The 25,870-nt window shown below is 42.9% G+C and overlaps 1 protein-coding gene across 6 annotated transcripts in view; it reads right to left on the reverse strand.

Annotated features, from left to right (window-relative positions):
- Positions 1 to 25,870, reverse strand: part of TDRD12 (tudor domain containing 12) — a 387,684-nt gene that overhangs the window by 181,203 nt on the left and 180,611 nt on the right. For all 6 annotated transcript variants that reach the window (XM_029608411.1, XM_029608406.1, XM_029608409.1 and 3 more), the window contains one exon: positions 2,618 to 2,809. In XM_029608411.1, coding sequence (XP_029464271.1) covers positions 2,618 to 2,809 — 192 coding nt within the window. The remainder of the gene's footprint in view (positions 1 to 2,617; positions 2,810 to 25,870) is intronic.

Below are 25,870 nucleotides of genomic sequence, written 5' to 3' on the forward strand. Positions count from 1 at the left end.
ATTTTCCGTTTTATTCACCATTCCCTTCCTAATAATTCCTAACATTCTATTTGCTTTTTTGACTGCTGCAGCACACTGAGCCGACGATTTCAATGTATTATCTACTATGACGCCTAGATCTCTTTCTTGGGTGGTAGCTCCTAATATGGAACCTAACATCGTGTAACTACAGCAAGGGTTATTTTTCCCTGTATGAAACACCTTGCACTTGTCCACATTAAATTTCATCTGCAATTTGGATGCCCAATCTTCCAGTCTTGCAAGGTCCTCCTGTAATGTATCACAGTCTGCTTGTGATTTAACTACTCTGAATAATTTTGTATCATCCGCAAATTTGATAACGTCACTCGTCGTATTCCTTTCCAGATCATTGATATATATATTGAAAAGCACCGGTCCAAGTACAGATCCCTGAGGCACTCCACTGTTTACCCTTTTCCACTGAGAAAATTGACCATTTAGTCCTACTCTCTGTTTCCTGTCTTTTAACCAGTTTGTAATCCACGAAAGGACATCGCCTCCTATCCCATGACTTTTTAGTTTTCGTAGAAGCCTCTCATGAGGGACTTTGTCAAACGCCTTCTGAAAATCCAAATACACTACATCTACCGGTTCACCTTTATCCACATGTTTATTAACCCCTTCAAAAAAAATGAAGCAGGTTTGTTAGGCAAGACTTTCCTTGGGTAAATCCATGTTGACTGTGTCCCATTAAATCATGTCGTTCTATATGCTCTACAATTTTGATCTTGAGGATAGTTTCCACTATTTTTCCCGGCACTGAAGTTAGGCTCACTAACTTCAGAATGTTGACATAACGACAGACTCATTAAGATGGAAGTCCAACACCATCTTAGGCAGGAACTTAGGGTGCATACGCAAGACCACTCTGTTATGGAAAAACTCAGTGTAAGGTGGATAAGTCACTAAGGCCTGGAGCTTGCTGACCCTGTATGCTAAAGTGACTGCACCAAAATATGACCTTCTAGGTCGGGCACTTTAAGTCACATGAGCACAATGGCTCAAAGGAAGCTTTCATCAGCTGAGCCAACATCACACTGAGGTCCCAAGACACAGCAGGAGGCCTTAGAGAGGCTTCAACCGAAGCAGGCCCCTCATGAAACATACAACTATAGGCTGTACAGAGCTACACCTTCTCAACAGCCAGCTACATACACCTCTCCAATTCCTCCTCGAACATCACCGATGCCAAAAACTAGCTAGGACAGAGGAGGTGTACACGGATCCTCTTCAGAACAGAGAGGAGGATCAGTGGCTGGCATTGGTAACCGATGGAATCCAAGGTGTAACCCCAGCATCTATGGAGGACTGGTCTCCTCACACTGGATTGCTTCGGGGGCATCACAGCATAAACTGGTACATCCCTGTGGCTGGCATTGTGCATCAACAGGGACACATGCCAATGCTTCTTTGGTTTCCCTCAATGCTCGGAACGGTCCTTCCTTTGTGCTGAAGTCAAGGACGTCGAATCCTAAGCTCTCGACCTGGTGGAACCCAATGATAACCAGTCTCTGGCATCCCTCTCAGCCGACCTTGACAGAACAGTTGGCCCTGCCAATGTCAATGGCTTGGTGTCTATCAGTGCTGCTCCGAGGTCCCTCGATGCTGATGGATTTGGTCTTTGCTAGCCCAAAGAGGCACTCCATCTTGTCGAGCCAGATCTTATGTCCTTTTGGGGTCATCTTGGCACACTTGCTGCAACTCCCAACATCATGCGATGCCCCATCTATCATGGGGGTCCATAACAGAAATGGTCCTCGTGTACTTGAAGCACTGCTTTAAACCCCAAGTGGACATGTCATTGTGAAACAATAGGGACGCAAGATCGAAATCTATGACAGCAGCCACCAAGTCGACTCCAGAGTATCGATAATGAAAGTAAAATTACCAATAAACGTCAAAAAACCTATCAACCATGTGAGGCAGTAAAAAAAAATCATTAAAAGTAGAAATTTGAAAAAGTAGGCCAAAAAGTTGGCAAAGTAAGGCTCTCTCGCGACTGTTAGACGACAGGCTCCGTGGAAAAAAGAAGAGACTGAAGGGGACCCCACTTGGACACGTGGTATAATGCATGCCTGAGCATGCTCAGGGAAGCTCAAAGTTCTAGAAATTTTGACATTTCCGTGCCTGGGTCCATCTGATTATATCACCCATGTGTGAGGACTGCCATCCTGGCTTGTCTTCAGAGAAAACTGTTTCTATAAAACTGCTTTTCAAAAGCAAGTATTCCCAAAGTATTTTCAGTTAATACTGTTTGCCTTCTCAGCTCATCTATTTTTCCTCAGAAATATGGCACCATTTGTGACAAATTTTCCTTGCTTAAATCAGTGGCTATAGTAAGGACTGAAAAATAGTGATTTTAAATTGTTTTAAATATGATAATCAATTCCTAAATTTTTTTTCAGGTTTATCATCAAATAGAAACCGGAATCTACTTACTCTTTCTAGAAAATGGATGCCTTTATAGATATTATAGCAGTATGAGTAAAAGCTTTAGTTTTTACTGAATGTTGAACTCATTCAATTTAATCAAAAAACTTCATTCATATGATAAACATGTAAGTGCTCTTTTAAAACCATCTCAGGATATTTTTACCTGTTGTACATTTCCGTACATAGCAGCTTCTTCCATGGTGGTTATCACAAGATGAGGATCATTCATGAATTCTTTTATCAAAAGCTCTAGGAGCCTGTGCCAACGAGTTCCAACAGCAACAATCTGCTGTGCTGTACTTTTTCTTGCTTCAGCGATAACATTTTTCTTGTATAAGTCTAAAATTGTTAACAGCTGAAAAGATGAACATTGAAACATAAGAATTTTGGTCAATCCTAGTTGCAACTCATTACATTAGTTCTCTACACCAGTTTAGAAAACAGAGTGATGTCCTCCCATTATGGACAAGCATATTACCTTTCCTATTATCAGTGCTCCCAAGTTCCTCAATCCTATCCCCTTGCTCTAGCAGCTTGAAGCTCCTCCCTGCTGCTCTCCTCTTCCTCATGCTGGTCAGCCATTGATTAGGCTGTGGTGGCAGCATACTCAAATCTTAACAATGCTGCAGCCCTATTATCTCCCCCTCCTAGGCACACTTCTAAAATAAGAGGAAGAGATGGGGCCCAAGGGGTGGCTCACAGCTCCTATAATCAAGCACCTGGAGGAAGGTGGGGAGGTTGGACACCATCAACAATGAGGGGAGGAGAAGGAAGGAGGAAGATTCATCATCAACAATGGTGTTGGTAGGGGAAGTGCAAATGTTTGTAAGTTGCTCAAGATGGACAGAACCTTGCACCAGCCCTGTTTCTCCAGGATGTTGGGGACAAAACAAACAAAAAAAATATGATCATAAGGAACAGCTTTTAACAATTTCTTTTCAGTTTATTCTGTCACCAGGTAATACAGTACAGACATACAACATGGCCATGAATAAGCAATCCAAACATATACCATGAGCTGAAGTTAGCTATCATGATCAATGTTTGGATGGCATATTTTGCAAAAATGCACTCCTGTATGAACTGCTAATGGAAATCCTTCACTAAACCCTTTGGGATAAAGGTGGGCAATAAATCCAAATAATTGTGTTTAGAGATGGTACATGGGATAAACTTTTTCTGTTAGTTGCTGTTCCTTTAGTTTTAACTATTATGGTTGCAAACTCTAATTATCCAGGGACTGGCTGCTGCCAATTCCCACCAGGGAACAGACATGCTAGGGGAATTATTGCATTATCATCTTGTTTTCCCTGCCATTCAGCGGTGAAGTAAAACAGGAAGAAGCGATCTATAGCAGTTTCAGATTACTTTATTAGCATGACAATCATGCATGTGTTGCCAAGGAAATACATAAAGTCATTTAAAATAAAAAGAAAAAAAAATTATAAAATAGTAACAAACAGTAAAAAAATAAAATTACAGGGTACAGAAGAACAAGGACAATTCACAGGTTTTGGTTCTGGTCCATATTGTCCCACAGACAGCTGGGCCCTTTAGTTGGTGTAGGCCAGGGTTTTTTCTTAATAGCTTACGTTTTTCAGAGTAAAGAAGCAACATGCAGTAAAGTACACAGGTTATATGATGCAGTGAACCAAAACAGAAGCACTAGAAATAACCTAACACAATATTTGAAAACCCATACATTGTGATTAAAACATGAAATTGCAGGAGGGGATGAGTGAGGTTACAAGAAGTAGCGCAAAACAAAGTGTCTTCTACTCTAAGGAAAAATGCAAGTTGCACAAGTCAGCTATCATGTGTGATGCTAAAAACACAGAGAGGCTGATGCAATATCGGCACGTAAAAAATGGGCGCTCAGGATTGAGCGCCTGCTTTCCTAACACATGCCCATCCACCTCTCCCGGTCACATAATGCAGTAGGCTAATGAGCTGCCATGTTAAAATGGAGGCATAGGAGAAATTTGCGCCCCTAGTGCCTCCTTGACATCAGGCGCTCAGGAGACATGGCTGCCAATCGGGATAGGAATACAGACACTCGATACGAGCATCTGTTTTCTCCCGCTACCAGAATAATATACATGGCCTGGACCATGTATACTGTGCATGTATATTGGGCCCCCAGAATTTGTTTCCAAGACTTTTCATTTAAATTTTTGCATGATGCTGCTTTCTGTGGTTCCACTTACATTGTATCACGATGATACTAATAGGAGGAATCACAGTAAGCTGGATTTTTGTTTTTTTGGTTGAGTCCTTCAGCGTAGCATGCCTTAATGCCAACTCCCAGGCTGTCAAATTTGCTGCGTTATAATGGGCACATCAGCCATGCGTGAATTTTTTGAATTGCGGGGTAATAGCTAATAGCCTCATCTACATAGAATTTACATGTGATGAGTGCTACTAGCTACACACTGGTTTGGACATGTGTTTTGGATGCGCTAATCTCTATACTGCATCGAGCGTAAGACTAGTGCATCCAAAACACGCGTCCAACCGACCTGAGTGCCCAATATCGCATCAGCCTCAAAGTTTTTAGACCATCCAATTTAGTTAAAACTACAATCTCTGAGATCACGTGATGCGGTGAACCTGGTGAGACGTGTTCACTAGAGGTCCAGGAGCCGCCACCCCCTACCCCATTTTGGCATATTTTTCTTATTAAAAAATACTCTTTGGATTTCCACTGATGAGTTAGTGAGAATTTCTTGGTGGACAGTCCTTCTTATTGGAACTGCAGAATCAGAGATAGCTTCTAAGTCAGTCAGAAAGGACAAAGAAAAAGGTGGAATCCAAAATGGCTGAGAAATGCAAATCCCTCGGTGTTATAAATATGGAAGAGCAGTCGATTATGAGGCTCACGGAAGTTGTAGTGGCGGTCTTAGAACACAAATTTGACAATATAAATAACTTATCTGAGCTGAAAAACTCAATGGTAAACGTGAGGAGATGCAGGGATATTGCCAAAGAAAGGATCTCAGCGGTGGAAAAAGATAATTTGGCGCTAGCTATGTGGGTATATGCCCTAGAAAAATTGCTTGTGGCCACTGAAGCAAAACTTGAAAATCATGAAAACAGATTGCGGTGTAATAACTGGGTCTGACCAAGTCTTTGCCTGATGGGGATTTACTATCCATGCTCAAGAGCTGGTTGGCACTTGAATTAAAATTGATAGAGTTGGAAGGAAAGTTGATTATTGAAAGGGCTTAGGCTTGGGCCTAAGAAGAATTCAGAGGATCACCTGAGACTGGTTATAGTACGCTTTCTAAACTCATTACAAGGAGGGGGGAGGGGGGGTGTCACATGATGTGATGAGCTAGGGCAGACGTGTTTCCCTGAGCTCTGTGCACCATCCACCTTTCATCCAAAATTGCAAAGCCATCCTTGCACCAGCAGAATCATCACTCAACCTATTTTACGATCTTATGTCAATTGACAAGTATATGTACAAATCTCCAGGATCCATGGTCCTAAAAGTGGAAAAAAGGGAAAAATTGAGGCCTACACAGGAAAAGATGCCTGCCGAAGGAGGGAATTCACAGGACACCTCTGCATCCCCGATCTCCCTGGAGGCCCTTACCGAGAAAGTTACAGCTGCAGTAGTTGCTGCTTTGGATGGTAAATTTACCAACCTTTCATCACAATTAGCAGCACTACATCCACAGCTGGACATAATAGAAGGTAGGATCAACACCCTAGAAGATGATGCTAACTCAGCAGCCAGGCAAATTTTACTTTGGAAAAGCAGGTTAAAGTACAGGCTGAAAAACTGGACGACTTAGAAAATAGATCCCACCGCAACAATGTGAGGATCATAGGCATCCCAGAGTCAATCCAGGACAATAAGCTTCCTGGTTTCCTTGAAAAATGGCTCCCAGAGGCACTCGAGGTGCCATCTCATCTTCTCTACAGTTTGAAAGAGCCCATCGCCTGGGAGCCAAAAGGAGCGAAGATACCAGACCCCAAATTGTGATTGCTAAAATCTTTAATTGGTTTCAAACAATATCTAATGAGGGCGTATAGATCACACCGAAATATCAAAAAGAAACCGTCCGATTATTTCAAAATTAATCAGCACAGGTTGTGCAGAGTCGCAAAACATTCTCTCCGGTCTGCTCAGCTCTTGCCTCAAAACAAATAAAATTTGCTCTACAATTTCCAGCTAAGTTGAGGATTTGGCACTCCAATCAAACCCATCTTTTAGATGACCCAGCCCAGACTAAGACATTTCTGGAGACCTTGAGCTAAACCACACGGGCCTCTCAAAAGGTAACCTCAGACTAGCGAGTCATTCCCTACCTTTGGCTTCCAACACTATTGGCTTTCAAGTTATTTTTATAAATTATTTTTACTCACAAAACTTCAATGAACATCCGTGTTGTGTTCAGCCATTTTGGGTGGAATAAAGTTATTTGGTTTTCATCATATAAAACCTCAATGTTGAGATCCCGCGAGAACTGTTAGTACGTGTGTCATTTCATTAGCAAGATGCTGCAAAAGCTTTACGCCCTTTGAAACTGGCCGACCTACAAGGGATATGGCGTCATAACAGCAGCACCACTCCCTAGTCACCGAAAACTCTGTTTTGAGATCTCAACATCACCACTCTCAGAAGCCGATACTTTCCCGAGTCAGCACTCCACCGATGTATGACACAGCCGGGAACAATGGAAAGGCAGGTCAAATTCAGCCCACTCAAGATCCCTCTCTTCAGCATAGGGTGCGCCGCAAAAACTCTATTTGGGAAATAAAGATTTCTTTCTAACCAACCTAGAGGCACGAGAGCTGAGTCGTGCTGGAGACAATTCTCGGAACCCACCTTTCTGTTAAGTTCCAGAAGGGATTTGGTAGTACTGTTTACCTTTTGGCTTCCAAATTAAGATATATTTGTTTCTCTTTTCCTTTTTCTGTACGCTGGGGTTCATCTTTTTCAAGGTAGTGCTAGTTAAGTAAAAATATCCTCAGTGGAAGGGTCTCATAATACTCTAAGGGAGAGGGGGAGGGGGAAAAAAAACCCTTTTCATAGGCTTAAATATTTCTCTTTACGGAGGGATGGCTCCACTCGCCGTGTATTTCGGCGACCATATGTGGGATGTTGTTTTTGGGGGATGGGGGGAGGGGAGGTTTTTGAATTTCTTTAATATTTTACCAGGGTGCAGACATGAATTGCAAAGGTGTCATAGACTATGAATATCAAGTTATTACACTGATCTCATCCTGAGCCTAGGCTGTGGGGTTCAGGAACTCCACTACTACATCACTTGTCTCTAACACATGGCACAGGTTTTATGAGCAAGCAAATACTTATAATCTCCTTTAATGTCAATAGACTAGGCTCGCCCATCAAGGGAACTAAAATCTTACAACTTCTTAAGAGGCATAAAGTGAATGTTGCCTATGTGCAAGAAACCCACTTATCAGATACTGAACATAAAAAACTTCAGAGATGGATGGGTTCTTGTTTCTATTCTAAGGCTTTAGGTAAAAAAGCGGGGGTAGCTATTCTCTTTCACAAATCTATTCAGTTTCAATTATCTCAAGAAATAAAAGACTCAGAAGGGCGTTACATTATTTTGGTAGGCTCTATTAGGGGTCGAGATCTATCTGTAATCTTTACGGTCCCAATGATTATTCTCACAGCGTTTTTGAACAATTAAACCATATTCTATTACACCAGAAAGGCTGGCTCTTCTTAACGGGAGATTTCAATTGTCTCCAACTCCAAGTCCTTGATTATTGGAGAACCCTTAATCTAACATCAAAAGACTTCACCCATACCTCACGAGCTCACGCATCTTTATCCAGGATCGATTTTAGGTTCTCAGAAATTCTCTCACCATGTCATGCATGCCGATATTGGTCTTATGGCAATTTCAGACCATACCTCTATTTGGGTAGACTTCCATCTCATGGAATTAGGAGACACAGTACATCTATGGTGTTCCCACATTTATTCAAGATAATAAAGACTTCAAGAACTTTTTGAAAACTAAATGGGAAGATTTCTTCGCTCAGAAAGCAGCACCCACAGACAATCCATTGCTCCTTTGGCAGACTAGCAAAGTAGTCGTGCGGGAGGAAATTATAGTTTATTTGAAAACCAGAAATGCTAAAATGAATAAAACCATTTGGAGAGGGAAAAGAGCTAGAATCCCCTTGCGTATCTTGCAACAGCCTGTATTTAAGGGAGGTTTTAATTGCCCAGACTTCCATCATTATAATATGGCCTGTATATTGCATACCATTCAGGATTGGGTTCAAGTGCCTCTGCCCCATTCCCCTAATACTCAACTGCAGGTATGATTAGAGGGTCTCTCTTTATCTTCGCTATTGCAATGCCTAGTGAAAGCTCTCCCACCATTCCCATCTTCATTTTTGATAGTCTCATCTTGTCGGTGAGCATGGCGCTTCTTATGTAAAAAGTTGGGCTATGCCATTCACACAACATAACAATCCAGAATTCCCACTTGGAATGTCACATGGAGTATTTCAGAGATGAGCCACCTTTTTATGAACAATTCCGGCACATTAACAAGCTTTCAGGATCTACAATGAAAATATTCTCTTCCACGCACAGATTTCTATGCTTTGTTACAACTACATCACTATATCCAATCCCTTCTTCTAATAAACCAGAATTTAGGTCAGTTTAATAACTTACTTGCTCTACTCCGACCCCTAATAAACAAATTGTTGCACCCATCGTCGCAGGCGGCTGCGACCTTTGCTGCTCAACTCCTTTCTCTATTCAGCTCTGAGTCTAGGGAGGATAACGGCCTCCACTTCCACATGGTGTGCCTGGGACGGCGTGGGTGCTCCCGGAAGCCATTTTACATCCAGGGTTACCCTAAGGCACGCGCGCGCAAGCTGCCCCCTTTCTTAAACGTGTTATGGCGGTACCTCGGGGGGTGTCTCCACCACATGAAGTTATCCGCCTACCATACTTAAGCTCAGTTGACTTCTTGCAATACGAGTTAGCAAGGATTCCTGTCCTGCTACTTCCACATTTCTGGGACTTCGCCTCGCTGTCCTATCTGGGTGTTCTAGGTACCCGCTCCTCGGGGGCCTTGTTGCACTCAGGACTATCCGCTCCTTGGAGAGCCATTGCTACCTGCCTCACTTCGGTCCCAGTGAGTTCCTGCATCATTTTCGGACAACCCTTGCTATTCCAGTTCCGGGTCTCCTCGGTGCCTGATCTTCTACCTACTACTACAGAGACGGTGTGAATACAGAACCTGCTCTTCTACCTTCGTGGCATGGATTCTCAGGCTATCCCGCTTGCGGGCCACTACCGGATCCACCCTGTCTTGTGCAACCATTCCACCGGCTTCTGGCCTACTCGCGCTGCGGACCACTAACTGAGTTGCCAGCACAAGCTACACCTAGAGAAAGATTTCCCCGGTCTACCCCACGCTGCGGATTACTACTGGATGGACCAGCTTGCAGGTCATACTCTCTGGACTATTGATCCGCTCCTCGGATCACCATTGGCTGTATAGTAAAGTTGTTTCCTCTGTTGACCATCACTGCTGAGACCCCACCTGTTTTGGTGAGTGCCTACAGGACTCCTCCCTGTGGGTGGAGTTTACACTTGCCACAACCCAAGGGCCCACAATTAGTTCAAGACACACAGAACGTAACACAAATACTATCATGTGCTATTTTGCCAGACAGCTCTTAAAGGTTCAAACTTCCTCCTCTATCAACATAGCTCTCACACATTGGTCGAATTGATCAGAGATAAAGCTATCTTTGCAAAACCTTCACTACTGTTTCTCTAATATCCCCAAAGTCTCTGAAAATGTAGCCCTCCGTGAGACCCAACTCCAATATGCGAAAAATGTACAAATACTATCAATGACTTTCTACATAATTTTTGGCTTTATTTATTTATTTATTTAGCATTTTTTATATACCGAGGTAGAGCAGAGTAGCCTTCACTCCGGTTTACAATTATAACAACCTGATACATAAAACTATTGAAGACATTGAAAAAAAAAAAAAACAACAGCATTTAACAATCTGAGAACAGTCATGTAAAACATATGGACAAGGCAAGCTATCCCAAAGGATAGGCATATTGAAGATAAACCAGATAAAGGTGTACCAAAGGAAAGGTACATTGAGTAGACAGAGATCAAGTATAATGATAAGATAGTCTTAGATATCTGTAGGAAACTGGATGATTAGACAGAGGGGGAATAAATGACAAAATATGGGAAGCTGTGGGATTAAGTTTTGAGATTGTTGAGCAGGCTATCAGTATGAGATTGGCAGAGTAGCCAGGCTTTTAGTTCTTTCTTAAAAGATTTTGGGTTTTCTTGAGAGGCGAGGAACTGAGGTAAAGAGTTCCATAGTTTTGGGCCGATGATAGAAATGGCTCTGTTTCTGGTGGACGAGAGTTTAGCAAAAGGGAGTGATGGAATCACTAGCTGTATTTTACTAGTTGATCTTGTTGTGCGTGGAGAATACTGGATATGAATGATGTCATCAAGTGCGGTGTAGTCTGCTTTGTATATTGCTTTCTGTAAAGTTGAGAGGATCTTAAATTCGATTCTTTGTTCAATTGTGAGCCATTGTAATTGCTTGAATACGGGTGTGATATGATCAAATTTTCTTTTACCCGTCAGAACTCTGGCAGCAGCATTCTGAAGAAGTTGTAAGGGTCTTAGGGATGATTTAGGTAAGCCAATTAGTAGCTTTGTGCTCCTGTAAACAAATTCTGGACCTTAATAATTAAGATTTGTACAACCATAGTGAAAATTTACCTCCCTCACGATCCCCATTTTTGGTTGTTTGGTCTTTACTCTCATAGCTTCCATCCTATAACCAAGCGCATTCAACTACTCCTAGATAGAACCAGTCTTTCTGCTAAACAGATGATTCTTACACAATGGATTGGCCCTCTCACCCCTTCCATAGGTATATGGGAAAAAGATGCTCAAACTACTCACACAATGGACTACCTATCAGTTAAATCATTTCCTTTCAGAAAACAGAAAAAAATGCAAGTCATCTGGAAACCTTATTACGATTCTCTCTCATCAGAGGTAATATTAAATTTGACACAGGGAGTTCAAATAAATATTGTGTTTGGGCGTAGAACAAGTTGTTATAGGCAATGAAAATATTAGGGGGCCTTAGGAAACATGTAGTTGCGGAATACATCTCTATTCTAGCTATCATGTACCACTAGAGTTAAAGCGACCCTGCACCTGGTAACGGTAACACCTGCAAAACAACTGTTGTAATTATTGTAAATATTACAACTGTCCCTGTTATTTTTAACAGATTAGGGAGGGAATGGGGGAATGCTTGTTCATATATGTTCTTCTTGTTCAATTGTATTTTGTTATTGTTTGTATACAAAAACCCAATAAAAATAAACATCACAAAAAAAGCGATGTTTGTGGCTTATAAAAAGCACAAGGATTTAAAAAATAAAGACCAAAAGGTAATGATATTTCAGGATTTTTAAGCAGCCATTTCAGCACAAAGGAATGTGTTTTTGACAATATGCAACAAATTAACCACTAGAGATATCCAGTTTGCCATGATTTATCCTGCAAGATTTGGAAAAATGACAGGGTTTTTACCTTTGATTCTCCCAAAAAGGTGAAGGAATTGCTTGCTGAGAAACCGAGCTCTAAATAAGGTAAGTACAGAGATTGGAGAGCTCTTTCAAAGGGCGTGAACTATTATTCTGCTGCGTCATGGAGAGCAACAATGATTTGTGCTTCACAGCTATGGATTATGCTGGGTGCTTTGATACGGCTTATCGAGGCAAATTGAGAGAACTTGGTTTCTGTTATTTAAAAGTGGTATTTTTCACTATGTTGTGCCGTTTGATTTGATGAATGTACTCTGCTCCACTTCTGGAAATGGAATTGGAAGGAAAGTGCAAAATGAGAGAATTATTTCTACATGAGGTTTCAAGAGACTGACAATGCTTTTATTTTACTAGTATGAGCAATGAAACCCTGCAGTTGCATTTGATGCTTTGAATTGAAAATGGGTTGAACTATATGGTTATTGATAAAGATGTCAGAAATCTTTCACTCCCTTGTGAAGGAACAGGAGAGTGTCTGCTAATATATCAGCCAGGGTGATGTTCAGAAAATGTTTAATTTGTAAGAAATAAGTATCTTGGTTAATACTTTGTTTGATGAAGTCAGAAAAAAGACTTAACCATTTATTTACAGGTTTAGGGTGAATTGTTCAGGGTGTTGGTTATCTGAGTTGGTCTTGGGGTGGGGGTGGCACCCGAACGCAATCGCACAGATCTTGGTCTCTGGTTCTATTTGGAGTTGGTAAAGAAAATGTTTTGTTGGGATTTATTTAACTCTTTTCTATACCGATATTCATGATACAAATCATATCATATCGGTTCACAAGGAACAGGGGGGGGTTGTAACAATAATATTGAAGAGGAAGAAAAGTTACAATAAAACAAGGTTATGTGAACTTGGAAATAGAAATGTGCCAGAGACAGAGGAATAACGTTGTAAACTTAACAAGGCTATACTGGAAGTACACTGGGTTGGAAATAAGGCACTCTAAATATATATAGAACTTATACACAATCATGAAACTGGCTGAGGGGCTGTGACAGTACTGGGGGGAGGATTAGCAGGGGGTGAGGGGAGACTTTCTAGGATCAAGGAGTTAGGAGGGGGGGGGGAAGGGGTGGGGAGAGGAGGGGAAAGGGCTTGGGAAGGCTTGTTGGAACAGCCAGGTCTTGAGTTTTTTCCTGAAGGTCACCAACCAGGCAGGCTTCCTGTCTGAGGTCTGGAGGCATGGTATTCCAGATGGCTGGCCCCGCTGTTGAGAAGGCTTGTTCTCTGGTGGATGTACGAGTGGTGGATTTGGTGGTGGTGGTGTGCAGGGTTCCTTTATAAGCCTCTCTTATAGGTCTTGTAGAAGTGTGCAGTCTTAGCGGGATATGAAGGTCGAGTGAGTGCTGATTGTGTATGGTCTTGTGAATAATGGTTAGGGACATGTAGGATTCTGCAGCTTATGGGGAGCCAGTGTAGATTCCTGAGGATAGGTGTGATGTGATCTCCTCGATTGGTGTTTGTCAGAATTCTGGCGGCCACATTCTGGAGCATCTGAAGGGGTTTGTTGGTAGAGGCTGGGAGACCCAATAGGATGAACTAAAAAATAGAGGTGGGAAGGGAGGAGTCAGGAGGTGGCTGGGAGGGGATAAATACAAAGGTTTTCTTAACAGGAGGAAGGAGGAAAGGTATTCAAAATAAGACTAGGAATAAAGCTTGATATTTAGAGATTCCAAGCAAAAGGAAAGCTCAAAGGGAACATGGGCTGGTGGTCCAGGCCGGGGACCATCAGCTATGATAGACAGAAAATGTGTCATAGGCATCGAGATGGGTGTTGGTCAAAGGATGCAGAGCATACAGTGTTTTTCTTGGAATGTCGGAGGCTTAGGGTCTTCAGTAAAGAGGAAGAACATTTTAACTGGACTACTGCTAGAATTCAGGAAACAGGTCAGAAGAGGAGAGTAAGAAATTGAAAAGAAGTTGGGTGTGCCAATGTTTTTATGCTCATGCAGTTGGGTGAAAAGTTGGAGTTGAAATTTTAGTCCATAAAAAAATAAATTTTCAATTATATCAACAAAGTGGTGATCAATCACGAAGATTTGTGATATTGATTGGTAAAGTGCCAGGTAAAGAAACCACTATATGTAATGTTTATGGGCCAAATGACTACAGGCATGCATTTTAATGTGTTTTTTTTTTGTTTTGTTTTGGTTTTTTAAACAGAGTAGGTGAATAAATTGGTTGCAATTAGAAGACCTCTGTTTATGCTAGAAGACTTTAATAGTGTACATGAGACTGTGCTTGATACATCAGCTCCTAGTCAACAAGGGATGGGAGGAAAGCTGAAGGGAATAAAATATTTATATAAAGAATTAAATCTCCTAGACATATGGCAGATGCGAAACTCCACTGAGAGGAATTACACACACGTGTCGAGAGCTCACTCGACTATGTCACGGATGGATTATATATTGATCTCTGATTATTGAACTCTGATTTTCTCTTCCCTAAAATACAACAAACAAAAATTGGTCCAATTGAAATATCTTACCAAGCTAAGGTTTGGATAGATTTTCACCTTATAGCAGATGTGAAAAGCCCTAGGATTTGGAGGTTTCCAATTCACTTAATACATTTTTTTTTTTTTTTTTTTTTTTAACATTTCTTACAAGACACGTGAGAGGAGTTTGAAAGCCATAACTCCATACATAGGGATAACCCACGTTTATACTGGGAAACAAGTAAGAGGGGAGATTACATCTTTCATGATTGCTAGATCTAAGGCTTTACACACACACATAAAATTAGAGGAAAAGCTGCAAGATGCTAAATTAAAATTGGCACAGAAAAATACAATTAGATTTCAGGAGGAATATAGGTCTATTCTGTATGCCTTAAACTCCCAGCTATAGCACAGAGCTCATTGCACTTTGAGGCTCATAAGCTTTTCTATTTCGTTAACAAAGCTGGGAAGCTTTTCATGAACTTGGTAAGACTGAACAGGGGGAAAACTATTAACAAAAAATACTGATATTTGTGCCACATTTCATACATTTTATGAAAAGTTATATCTGAAAGAGTGAGGGGTTGCTCCTAGAAGGAGGAGTTCTACAAAAATTTTGAGATCCCAAAGATCACTACTTCACAGTTGGTTGTGCAACGAATCCATCATGTTACAGGAAATTAAGAATGCTATTAAAATCAGTAAGAGTCATTAGACTCCAGGGCCTGACTGGTTAAGTGCTGACTTTTATAAAGTGCTGGTTAGCCAGGTTTTTGGGGTACTAAACTTCTTCCGTGACATCCAAGAGAGGAATACATTTCCCGAGGGGTTTACCAGGACATATATTACCATATTGGAAAAACTGGGAAGGATTTGTCTAATCCACCTCATATAGGCCCATCTCCATGTTGAATTTTGAAGCTAAACTTTTTGCAAGAATTCTGGCAGCCAGGTTGAGTTTGGTATTTCCTTCAATTATCTCTTCTAATTAAGTAAGCTTTGTGAAGCGGCGATCCATTAGTGTAAATATGATTAAACCTGTAATAACGATGGAAAAAAGCATAAAAAAAAAAAGATGTCCAGCAATAATGATGGGGTTTGACTTGGAAAAAGCTTTTGATAGAGTGCCCTGGGAATATCTGTTCTCTGTCCTCGGGAGGTAAGGCTTCTGTGGGGAGATAATTCAAAACATCTCTTTGTTATATCAGAGACCGAGATCTGTTATATTGGCAAATGGTTAGAGATCAGACAACTTCCAGCTATATTGTGGAACCGGGCAAGGGTGCCCATTATCACCATTATTGTACATTCTCTCGACAGACCCTCTCAAAGATAGAATCAGATCTTTCTGTGAAAGGTTTTAGAAAAGGTAATCAAGAATTCAAAGTAGGGGTCTTTGCAGATGATGTTTTGGTATTTTTGTCATTCCCACTGGAGTCATTGGAAGGGGTTTTGAGGAATCAGATTTTGTTTGAGGCCTTCTCAGAGCTGAAGATTAATGTAGATAAATCTGAGGCGATGGAAATCTGTGGGAACCTGAAAGAATTGGAAGGGAAAAGTTTCCCTTGAAATAGGTGGTCAGGGAGATGAGATACGTGGGGATTACACTCACAAGGGAAATAGACAAGCTGTATGAAGCAAATGTAACACCATTACTTAAAAATATGGAACAAACTGAAATTGGTTCACCTTACCCTTGTCTTTGACTGGAAGAATTTTCCTGATAAAAATGATGGAGTTACCGAAATGGTTATATGTCCTGCAACAGCTTCCACTCTGGTTGAAAAAAATCAGATTGAGTGCTTATTAATCATCATATGAGAAACTTTTTATGGAGGGGACATAAGGCCAGGGTCCTTCTAAGTACCTTAATGATGGATAAATATCAAGGGGGAATGAGCTGCTCAAACTGGAGACACAACAATTTACCTTGTGTCCTAAGGAACATAAAGGATTGGTTAGGTAGTACCAATTTTTCTCTCCCAATGATTTTGTTAAAGAGTGATTATTCCTTTACTGGCCTGGGAATATTATGCAAATTCAATCTTCAGATGTGCCTTTTAATTGTAAGCAAAGTTTGCTTATACAGTCAGGGAGGCGAGCATGAAGCTTGTTATGTAAAATAAAGTTACTCAAGTTAGGGTGTTGTACCCCATTGACATTGAAAGATAACCCTCAGTTTCTACCAGGGTTAGAAAATAAATTTTTTCGAACATGAAGTAGTAAAGGTATTGTTGAATTATATCAATTTTTCAAAGCACATACTAACATAATTAAAAGATTTAAGGATTTACAAGATACGTATAGTCTAACCTCGAAAGGATTTTTATGCATACTTGCAGGTTCAACATTATGTGCAATCATTATGTCAAAAAATCTCTTGGTTCCATAATTACGCTGGCGTGCAGGAAATCTTCACGAAAAAAGGGGAAAGAACAATTCTTGCTCATCTCTCAATGATGCTATTCAAACTATACATAATGATAAAGTTTTGTATGATATAATTCATAATTGGAAAAAGCAGGCTGAAATACTATAGAGAAATCGAAGGTCCAGATAATGCTGCAGGATTGCTGTTCTGTGGCAGAGAATGTAACATTAAGAGAAACAGACTATAACCTAATTCACTGTGGGGTGGATTTTAAAAGCCCTGCGCGCGTAAATCTTTCCGGATTTATGCGCGCAGGGCACTCGCACGCCGGCGCACCTATTTTGCATAGGCCGCCGGTGCACGCAGAGCCCCGGGACGCGCGTAAGTCCCGGGGCTTTGTCAAAGGGGCAGGGAGGGGGCGTGTCGGGGGCGCTCCCGAAACGACACTGCGTTTCGGGGGCATGGCGCCGGCCCAGGGGCGTGGTCGAGGCCTCCGGACCAGCCCCCGGGGTCGAGTGATGGTGCGCCAGCAGCCCGCTGGCAGGCATAAATCTGCCAAAGGTAAGGGGGGGTTTAGATAGGGCCGGGGGGTGGGTTAGGTAGGGGAAGGGAGGGGAAGGGCGAAGGAAAGTTCCCTCCGAGGCCGCTCCGAAATCGGAGCGGCCTCGGAGGGAACAGGCAGCACACGCTGGGCTCGGCGCATGCAGGTTGCACAAATGTGCACCCCCTTGCGTGCGCCGACCCCGGATTTTATAAGATACGCGCGGCTACACGCGTATCTTATAAAATCCAGCGTACTTTTGTTCGCTGGATTTTATTCGCGTACTTTTGTTCGCGCCTGGTGCGCGAACAAAAGTACGCGATTGCGCAAATTTAGAAAATCTACCCCTGTATGTATATACCTAAGACTTAGTTGTATGCGGCCAAATTGTGCAATTCTGACAAGTGTTTGAAATGTCTAGCTGAAAAAGGTTCCTTCATTCATGGTTTATGGGAATGTGGGAAGATTTCCATGTTCTGGGATAAAATTTTGGTTGAATTAAGCCAGATGGTAGACTTGTCTATCCCAAAGTCGCCTAGAGTGTATCTGCTGAGTTTATTCATTGACTTGATGGGGATACTCACTGAATATAAGACGACATTCCTCAGGAAAGCATTTTTAGTGGCTATTCAGACTACATTGGCTTTACGGATTTCTATGGAAGTGCCGAAGAAAGAACAGTGGAAGGCAAGATTGTATAAGTTGCTGCAGGCCTAGGGATAATACATTACATTTACGCAGATGACATTCAATTAATTCTACCAATAGACGACAACTGAAAAAACATTAAGTCTAGCTATCATGTACCTAGACATAATTAAACAACTACTAAACCAAATGGAACTGGTTATCAACATTGACAAAACTGAATTCCTTCACCTTGAGAGAAAACATACTGAAATCATTCAAACACAGATAACCCTAAGAAATAACCAAAAAACTGAGCTAGCCGAAAAAGTAAGGAATCTGGGAGTAATAATGGACCCAGAAATCAACCTGAAGCAACACATATCTATAAAAGTAAGAGAAGGCTACGCAAAACTTATGGTCCTCAGAAGATTGAAACCATTACTCACACCTGGCCACTTCAGAGCAGTATTGCAAACACTTATCTTTTCCAGCACTGACTAGGACTCCCAAGCATTTTCCAGCATTCTTACTAGGACTCCCAAGCCCATCGATAAGACCACTCCAGATACTTCAAAATACTGCAGCCAGAATACTGACGGGAAAAAAGAGGAGGGACCATATAACCGAAACTCTAGCAGACTTACATTGGTTACCCATCGAATACAGGATAAAATACAAGGCCTTATGCACCATATACAAACTAATATATGATAAAGAAGCAGACTGGCTAAACACAGCCTTACGAGTACACGTTCCACAAAAATACCTCCGCTCAGCAAACAAAGCACTACTAACAATCCCTTCAGTAAAGTCAGCAAAATTAACCCAAGAGAGAGAAAGGGCTTTATCATTGGCTGGGCCCATACTATGGAACACGATGCCCCCTGAACTCAGATTACAGAATAATCTCAAAACTTTTAAGAAAAATTTAAAAACATGGCTCTTTAAAAAAGCCTTCACTAAAGAGTGTGGAGGGTAGAGAATGAAAGTACAGAGTAATGCAGATGAGAATGAATTTACTCAGTCCTACACTTAAGAAGTAATATCTCAAAGAGATAGTAACTCAATAATATACCTGGACTTGACCAACATTACTCAAATAATGATTTTATTTATGAAATTGTAACCGAACTTTATTGGCACCTGTTAGAATGTACGATATCCTACATTTACTTACCTTAGTCTATGTGCCTATTTGTAAACCGTTGCGATGGTATATAACTTAGCGACGGTATAGAAAAGTTTTTAAATAAACAATTTGAATATTTGACTGCAAAAAACAATTCAAATGAATCTCAGAAAATATGTTTGAATATTTGGCAAAGATATTGGGACACTCAGATTTTATATAAGAACATATTAAGCAATTCTAAACGACTTTATGGAAAAGGATTTAATACACTGAAGTTGACTCCCTTTGGAAAAGAAGGTCATGCTTGACAAGCTGGTGCTACTCCTTCCTTGCCTACTTCAAAATGGTGGACACTGGGGGGCGCGCTGACGTCACCGGCGAGTATGGCCGCATAGCAAGAGAGCTCCCGGCTCTTCAATTTTATAGACGCCATAACCCATCTAATTTTCGCTTGCCCGCCCCTCTCGACCGCAGCAGCTGGCAGCCCAAGATATTGCGATGGCGACCACAAAGTCGGGCTGCGATTTGACTCGCTTTGTATACGCGAAATCGGGGTCGGAAGACAGGGAGACTGAGACGCACATGATCGCAGGCCCTGCAGTAGCAGAAGAGGCAGACCATCCGGCGCCGGCAGCAATCTCGGATTTGCCCTCACGGGACGAGATGAGGGATTGGTTTATCGGCCTGCGGGCTGATATGAAACAACATAAGGTAGACTTACTGCAGCATATGGAGGAGCTCCGGGACGATCTCGTGGCACTCGGGCGCCGCGTGGATGAGGTGGATGTCAGAGTGAAGGGCCATGAAGCTGCGGTCCACAAAATGGCCGCCGAGCTTCACTCCAGCGTGAAAGCACAGGCCCTACTGGCAGACAAGGTGGAGGATCTCGAAAATCGGTCCCGCCGGAACAACTTGCGCATACGAGGGGTGCCTGAAGAGGAGTGCTATGCTAACTGTGAGGCTGTAGTGGTAAAAATATTTCAGTCTCTTCTATATGAGGGGGAGACAGAGGGGGTCCAGGCAGTGGACGGAGGTCCCAGCTTTCATATTGAGCGAGCGCACCGAACCCTGGGCCCTAGACGGTCTGAAAAACCCCGGGACATACTAGTATGCCTGCAGACTTTTAAGGAGAAGGAGCGGATATATACCCACACCCGCAAACAACGTGACTGGGATTGGGAGGGCCAAAAAATAAGCATTTTCAATGATCTCGCGGCTACTACATTGCGGAGGCGATTTGAATTTCGGCCCATCACCAGCACGCTGCGGGACCGCAACATTCGCTAGAGATGGACCTTTCCTTTTGGCCTCCAGTTTGAATCACAGGGGCAGACTTTCCGAGTCCGTACTCTAGAGGAGGCGTCGGAGGCTTTTATGCAGATCAAGCTTCCCATACCAGCGGCTACCGCAGCTTCAGCGCCACAGTTGTCTAGCTTACCCAAGACACCACGCTGGCAACGGGTTGGCAACAAGCGTCGCCTGGAACGCCAGGGGCGGACGCCGCCCGGGGGGCGACTGGTGCCCTCATCGGGACCCACAGGATGAAGGACTGGCGAGCTTCTCATCTGTTTTATAGGGTGTAAGAATCTTGAATAATGTGCTTTGTTTCATGTTCAGATGCTGTTTTCTCTTGTTCTGTGATATAGGGGTTTTGGCTGAGTTTTAGTGGGGTTTAACTGTTATTTGGCCGGGGGGTGGCTCTACTCGCGGGTTACTAAGACCCCCGGTGTAGGAGTTATCCCAATGAGGGATATATCGGGAATTGGAGGGATGGGTGTGGGGGGGTTTACATCCATGTGCTCAGGGGGCAGTGTTGGGGATCTATTCTGTGCGGGGGAGGTCCGGAATGAAGTTTGGGGACTGTTTCAGCAGTGTGGTATACATCGCTCTATCAGTGATACCTTATGGCTTTGAAGATTTGGTCCTTGAATGTGAAGGGCCTTAACACTCCCCTAAAAAGGCAACAACTCCTTCGAGACTTAAAACGTCAGCATGTTGATGTAGCCCTTATCCAGGAGACTCACACTAGGAAACACCATGAACATTTGTTGCGCTTTGCCGGATATCCACACGGTTACTTTGCCTCTAGTTCACCTACTTCTAAATACGCGGGGGTGGGTATCCTTGTGGCCCATTCGGTCATTTTTGAATACCAGTCCCATGTGGCGGACCCAGAGGGTCGCTATGTTCTCTTGAAATTCCGGCTAGCTGGGCGATTATACACTATAGTGTGCGTTTATGCTCCCAATGTGGACCAACATCTCTTTTTTACAAAACTGGAAGAGGTGCTCTCCACTTATGCGGAGGGGCTATTGATATGGGGCGGGGATCATAATGTAGTGCGAAACCCCAGGGTAGACTCCTCCCATCCCAGAAAGGCGGGGAGCTGGAAAGCAGTTTCCTCCTTAAAGATTTTAATGCAGGGGTGGTGCCTTTTAGATATCTGGAGGCAAAGAAATCCTACGTCTCGCACTTACACCTTTTATTCAAACCCTCATGACACTTATTCACGCCTGGATTTTCTGCTGGTGGATAAGGGGATTCAAAACCAGGTGTTGCTCACCGGGATAGGGGATATTACGTGGTCCGATCATGCCCCTGTGTGGCTCACCGTCAGCCTGCAGGATCGAGAGTCGGGGTGTAGATTCTGGCGCCTCCGAGAAGAGCTACTCCGGGACACAGCACACAGTGACCGATTGTTATCCCACCTACAGGACTACTTGACTCTGAATAGGGGGACGGTACGGGATGCAGGGGTCTTCTGGGAGGGATCCAAGGCGGTCATGAGAGGCCATTTAATTGCACTCTCTTCCGCGCTAAAGACACAAAGGGAGGCCAAGCGCATAGCACTAATAGCTGATATTGCACAACTGACGCGGGAACACTCCCAGCGTAGAGCTCGGGATACGCTGGCCCGCCTTCGGCTTAAGCGCACTGAACTGCATTTATTGGACGCCGAACAGATCACGCATGCAATGCTTCGGGCTAAGCAACGTTATTACGAAGGTAATAATAAAGCGGGACGGTTTTGGGCGCGATTGCTTAAGCAGCGCACTTATTCGACCCTCATAGCTAAGATCCGGGATAAACAGGGCCCTATGCTTACAGCAACTAAAGACATAAGACGCTGTTTCACGCAGTATTATACCCAATTGTATGCAGCGGACCCTAGCATTACTTCAGCTCAGGTGGACCACTACTTGGAGTCCTTATCACTCCCTTCTATGACTAAGTCCCAGCAGCTTTATTTGGATTCCCCCATTCAGGAGATAGAGATACAGGAAGCCATCCGGGATCTGAAAGCTGGAAAATCACCAGGACTGGATGGCTTTTCTGGGGGTTACTATAAGAAGTTTAGCTCCCATTTAGTGGGTCCCTTAACTGCCTATTTTAATGGATTACGGGACGGAGACTCCCTTCCACTTCATACCAATGTAGCGGGCATAACGGTCCTTCCGAAGCCCGGCCGGGATCCAACGCAATGTGGATCGTACCGACCTATTTCATTACTAAATGTTGACATCAAGCTTTTGGCTAAGGTCTTGGCAGCCCGGCTAAATACTATTCTCCCTTGCCTAGTACATAGTGATCAGGTAGGCTTCATACCCCGTAGGACGGCTGCTGACAACGTGCGTAAGGTGATAGATGCGATTTAGTGGGCCAGGACAACTAAAGTTCCCATGGTACTGCTGGCCATCGATGCCGAGAAGGCGTTCGACTTGGTCCATTGGGATTTCCTGTTCGCAGTCTTGGAGAAAATGTCCTTTGGCCCGGGATTTCTTCGCTGGATTCAATGCCTTTATCAGGCACCGGGAGCCCGAATTAAAATTAATGGGCAGTATGGGGAGCTTTTTAGGGTCAACAGAGGGACACGCCAGGGGTGTCCTCTATCCCCCCTGCTGTTCGCGCTGTATTTAGAGCCACTGGCGACCAGGGTTCGCAACTCCGGCGCCATCTCAGGAGTTCCCATGAGGCCCACACCCATGAAAATTTCACTTTTTGCAGACGATATACTCCTCACCCTTACCCGACCCCAGACTTCTATTGCTGGAGTAACAGAGGAATTGCAGGAGTTTGGTGCGGTGTCGGGCCTCAAGGTTAACATGGACAAAACGGAATTACTCAATATTAGCACTGACTCTGCGGTAATGAGTGAGCTGCAGCGCCTTTACCCCTTTAGGGTCTCCCGTACGATGTTAAAATATTTAGGCGTTCACATTGGAGCGAATTTCCATGACCTCTTTCGTCTCAATTATACACCACTGCTGAAACGGATTGGGCGGGACCTCCATCTATGGGATAGGGGACAATATTCATGGTTGGGACGGGTGGCGATAGTAAAAATGAATGTTATTCCTAGGTTTTTGTATTTTTTCCACACCATCCCCATCTACATCACTTCAGCGATCCTCCGCTCCTGGCAGAAAATACTTTTTGACTTTATCTGGCGCCGGCGCCCCCCCAGGGTGTCGCGGCGTCTCTTGTTTCAGCCTCGCGAGCGAGGGGGCCTTGGGATCCCAAATCTCACTTGGTTGTACGCTGCTGCACAGTTAAAGGCACTGGCTGATGCTCACAGTCGTCGATCTCCAAAGCAATGGGCCTCTTTTGAGGAGCAGGTACTTGGGGGCATGCCATTGCCCGATCTTGTTTGGCAACCGCGTAGTACTTGGCTGCAGACGGGATTGCAGACGGGACCCCTGGCAACCATATTACGTCTTTGGGACCGCTGGAAGACAAAACTGGCGGGAGATCGCTATTACTTTCACACTACTGGACTTTATAATCATCTGCAATTTCCAGCCGGTCGACAACATGGGGTTTTTAACGCCTGGCGGAGGAAGGGAATCACCCGCATTGAACATTTGCTTAGGGGCGAGACCTTGATGACTTGGCCTGAGTTACAGGCTCTTTACCATTTACCTTCAACCGATTTCCTGGCGGGCAGCCAAATGCTCCATTTCCTACAGTCACCCAGAAAATGGTGGACACTGGGGAGAGGGAGGGGGAAAGGTGGGGGGAACTGGAATAGGCTGATGTATTAGTTAAGAATATATGAATATTGGATATTTGTGCAGAGCTCAGCTTCTTCTTGTTGGAAAATGAATAAAGCTATGAATAAAAACAAAACCAAAACAAAACTACAATCTCAGGAGGATGTTAGCATCACTTCCCAAGTCAGCTTCTTGCTTCTGAAAAATGTGCTTTTCCCCCAAACCCCATTCTCCTGCAAACTATCATTCCATTTTGATACTACATTTCCTAGTACAGTCTTTAGGAACTTGAAATCTAGATTCCCCAATCCCTTCTAACAACCCAAGCATGAGGTAAGTGAAATATTTTTTTTAAAGAACATTACAAATGAAAAGGAGGAATAGGAGGAAAGATTCAGGAGTAACAAAAAATTATTTTTTTTTTACATTAAAGATAAGTAGATGCTTAGAATTACCTCCCAAATGAAAAAGGGTGGAGATAACAGTAACAGAATTCAAGGCAGAGTAGAAGAAGAATAGAGAATCCTTACTTGTGCAGGAGAATGCAGAGATCAACTGGGGTTTAAAGTAATTTAATATAAATTAAATTGGAAAGAGAGAATGCAGAGATCAACTGGGGTTTAAAGTAATTTAATATAAATTAAATTGGAAAGATTAGATGGCCTTACAGTCTTTATCTGCCTTCATATTCCCTGAAATTGTATGTGTGCACTTCCATTAGGTCATAAGGCACTGGCCTGCCATCAGCTCCGCAGGTATTCACGAAATGTCATGTTGCCATGCAATTTCTATGCAAACTGGTGGTTCATGCATTTTGCTACTTGAATGACTGGCAATTCAAGAGTTCCCCTCAAGCAGAGGCAGACATGTCCATCAATACCACCATGAGGATGCTGGAGTTAACCAATATCACCTTGATACCTCAATGAGTGTTCAAAGAAGCCCTGCTGATCAACTCAGCCATGACTTTTCTCCCAACCTGCAGAATTTTTCGATTTAGCATCTCCAGTAGTGGATGTAAATCAAGGTCAGCAGATATCAGCCTTGACCATGTTGAGAATTCTTAAAGAATTTATGAAAGATAAGTGTCTACTGAACATGCTCATTTTATTTACAATATTAAAAATGTAATCACAAAAAATGTATTTGTGAGACCAATGATTATAAAGATTGGATCAAAAGTATTATAGCAGTGGAGCGACTTCAAACAAAGTTGCAATGCTTTTTTGACTCCACTATCATGTATTTATATGAAGGCCTCCAAATCTCATTTATGTAACATGTTGGTTTTTTGATACAGTATATTGTTGATTTCACACTACTTCCATTTTAATCCTTGGTTCTACAGTGGGATCTCAATCTGGTCTTACAGGCCTGGATATCACCTCCCTTTGAACCTCTAAAGCATGCTTCACTTACAGACATTTCCTTGAAGACGATTTTCTTGGTAGCCATCTGCTCAGCTCGCTGCATCTCAGAGATTCAGGCTTTGTCCTGTAGAGAATACCTTTCTTGCTATATCATCAGATTCGGTGGTCTTTTGTCCATCCTTTTTACTGAAGGCCTTATCGGATTTTCATATTAATTAGTTGGTTGCGCTTCCGGCTTTTTCTAAGGAAGCTTGTCAAAGTACCAATAAGACTTTACAGGTACTTGACGTTCATCCAGCTGTCATC

The sequence above is a fragment of the Rhinatrema bivittatum genome, chromosome 7, assembly GCF_901001135.1.
Source record: "Rhinatrema bivittatum chromosome 7, aRhiBiv1.1, whole genome shotgun sequence".
NCBI lineage: Eukaryota > Metazoa > Chordata > Amphibia > Gymnophiona > Rhinatrematidae > Rhinatrema > Rhinatrema bivittatum.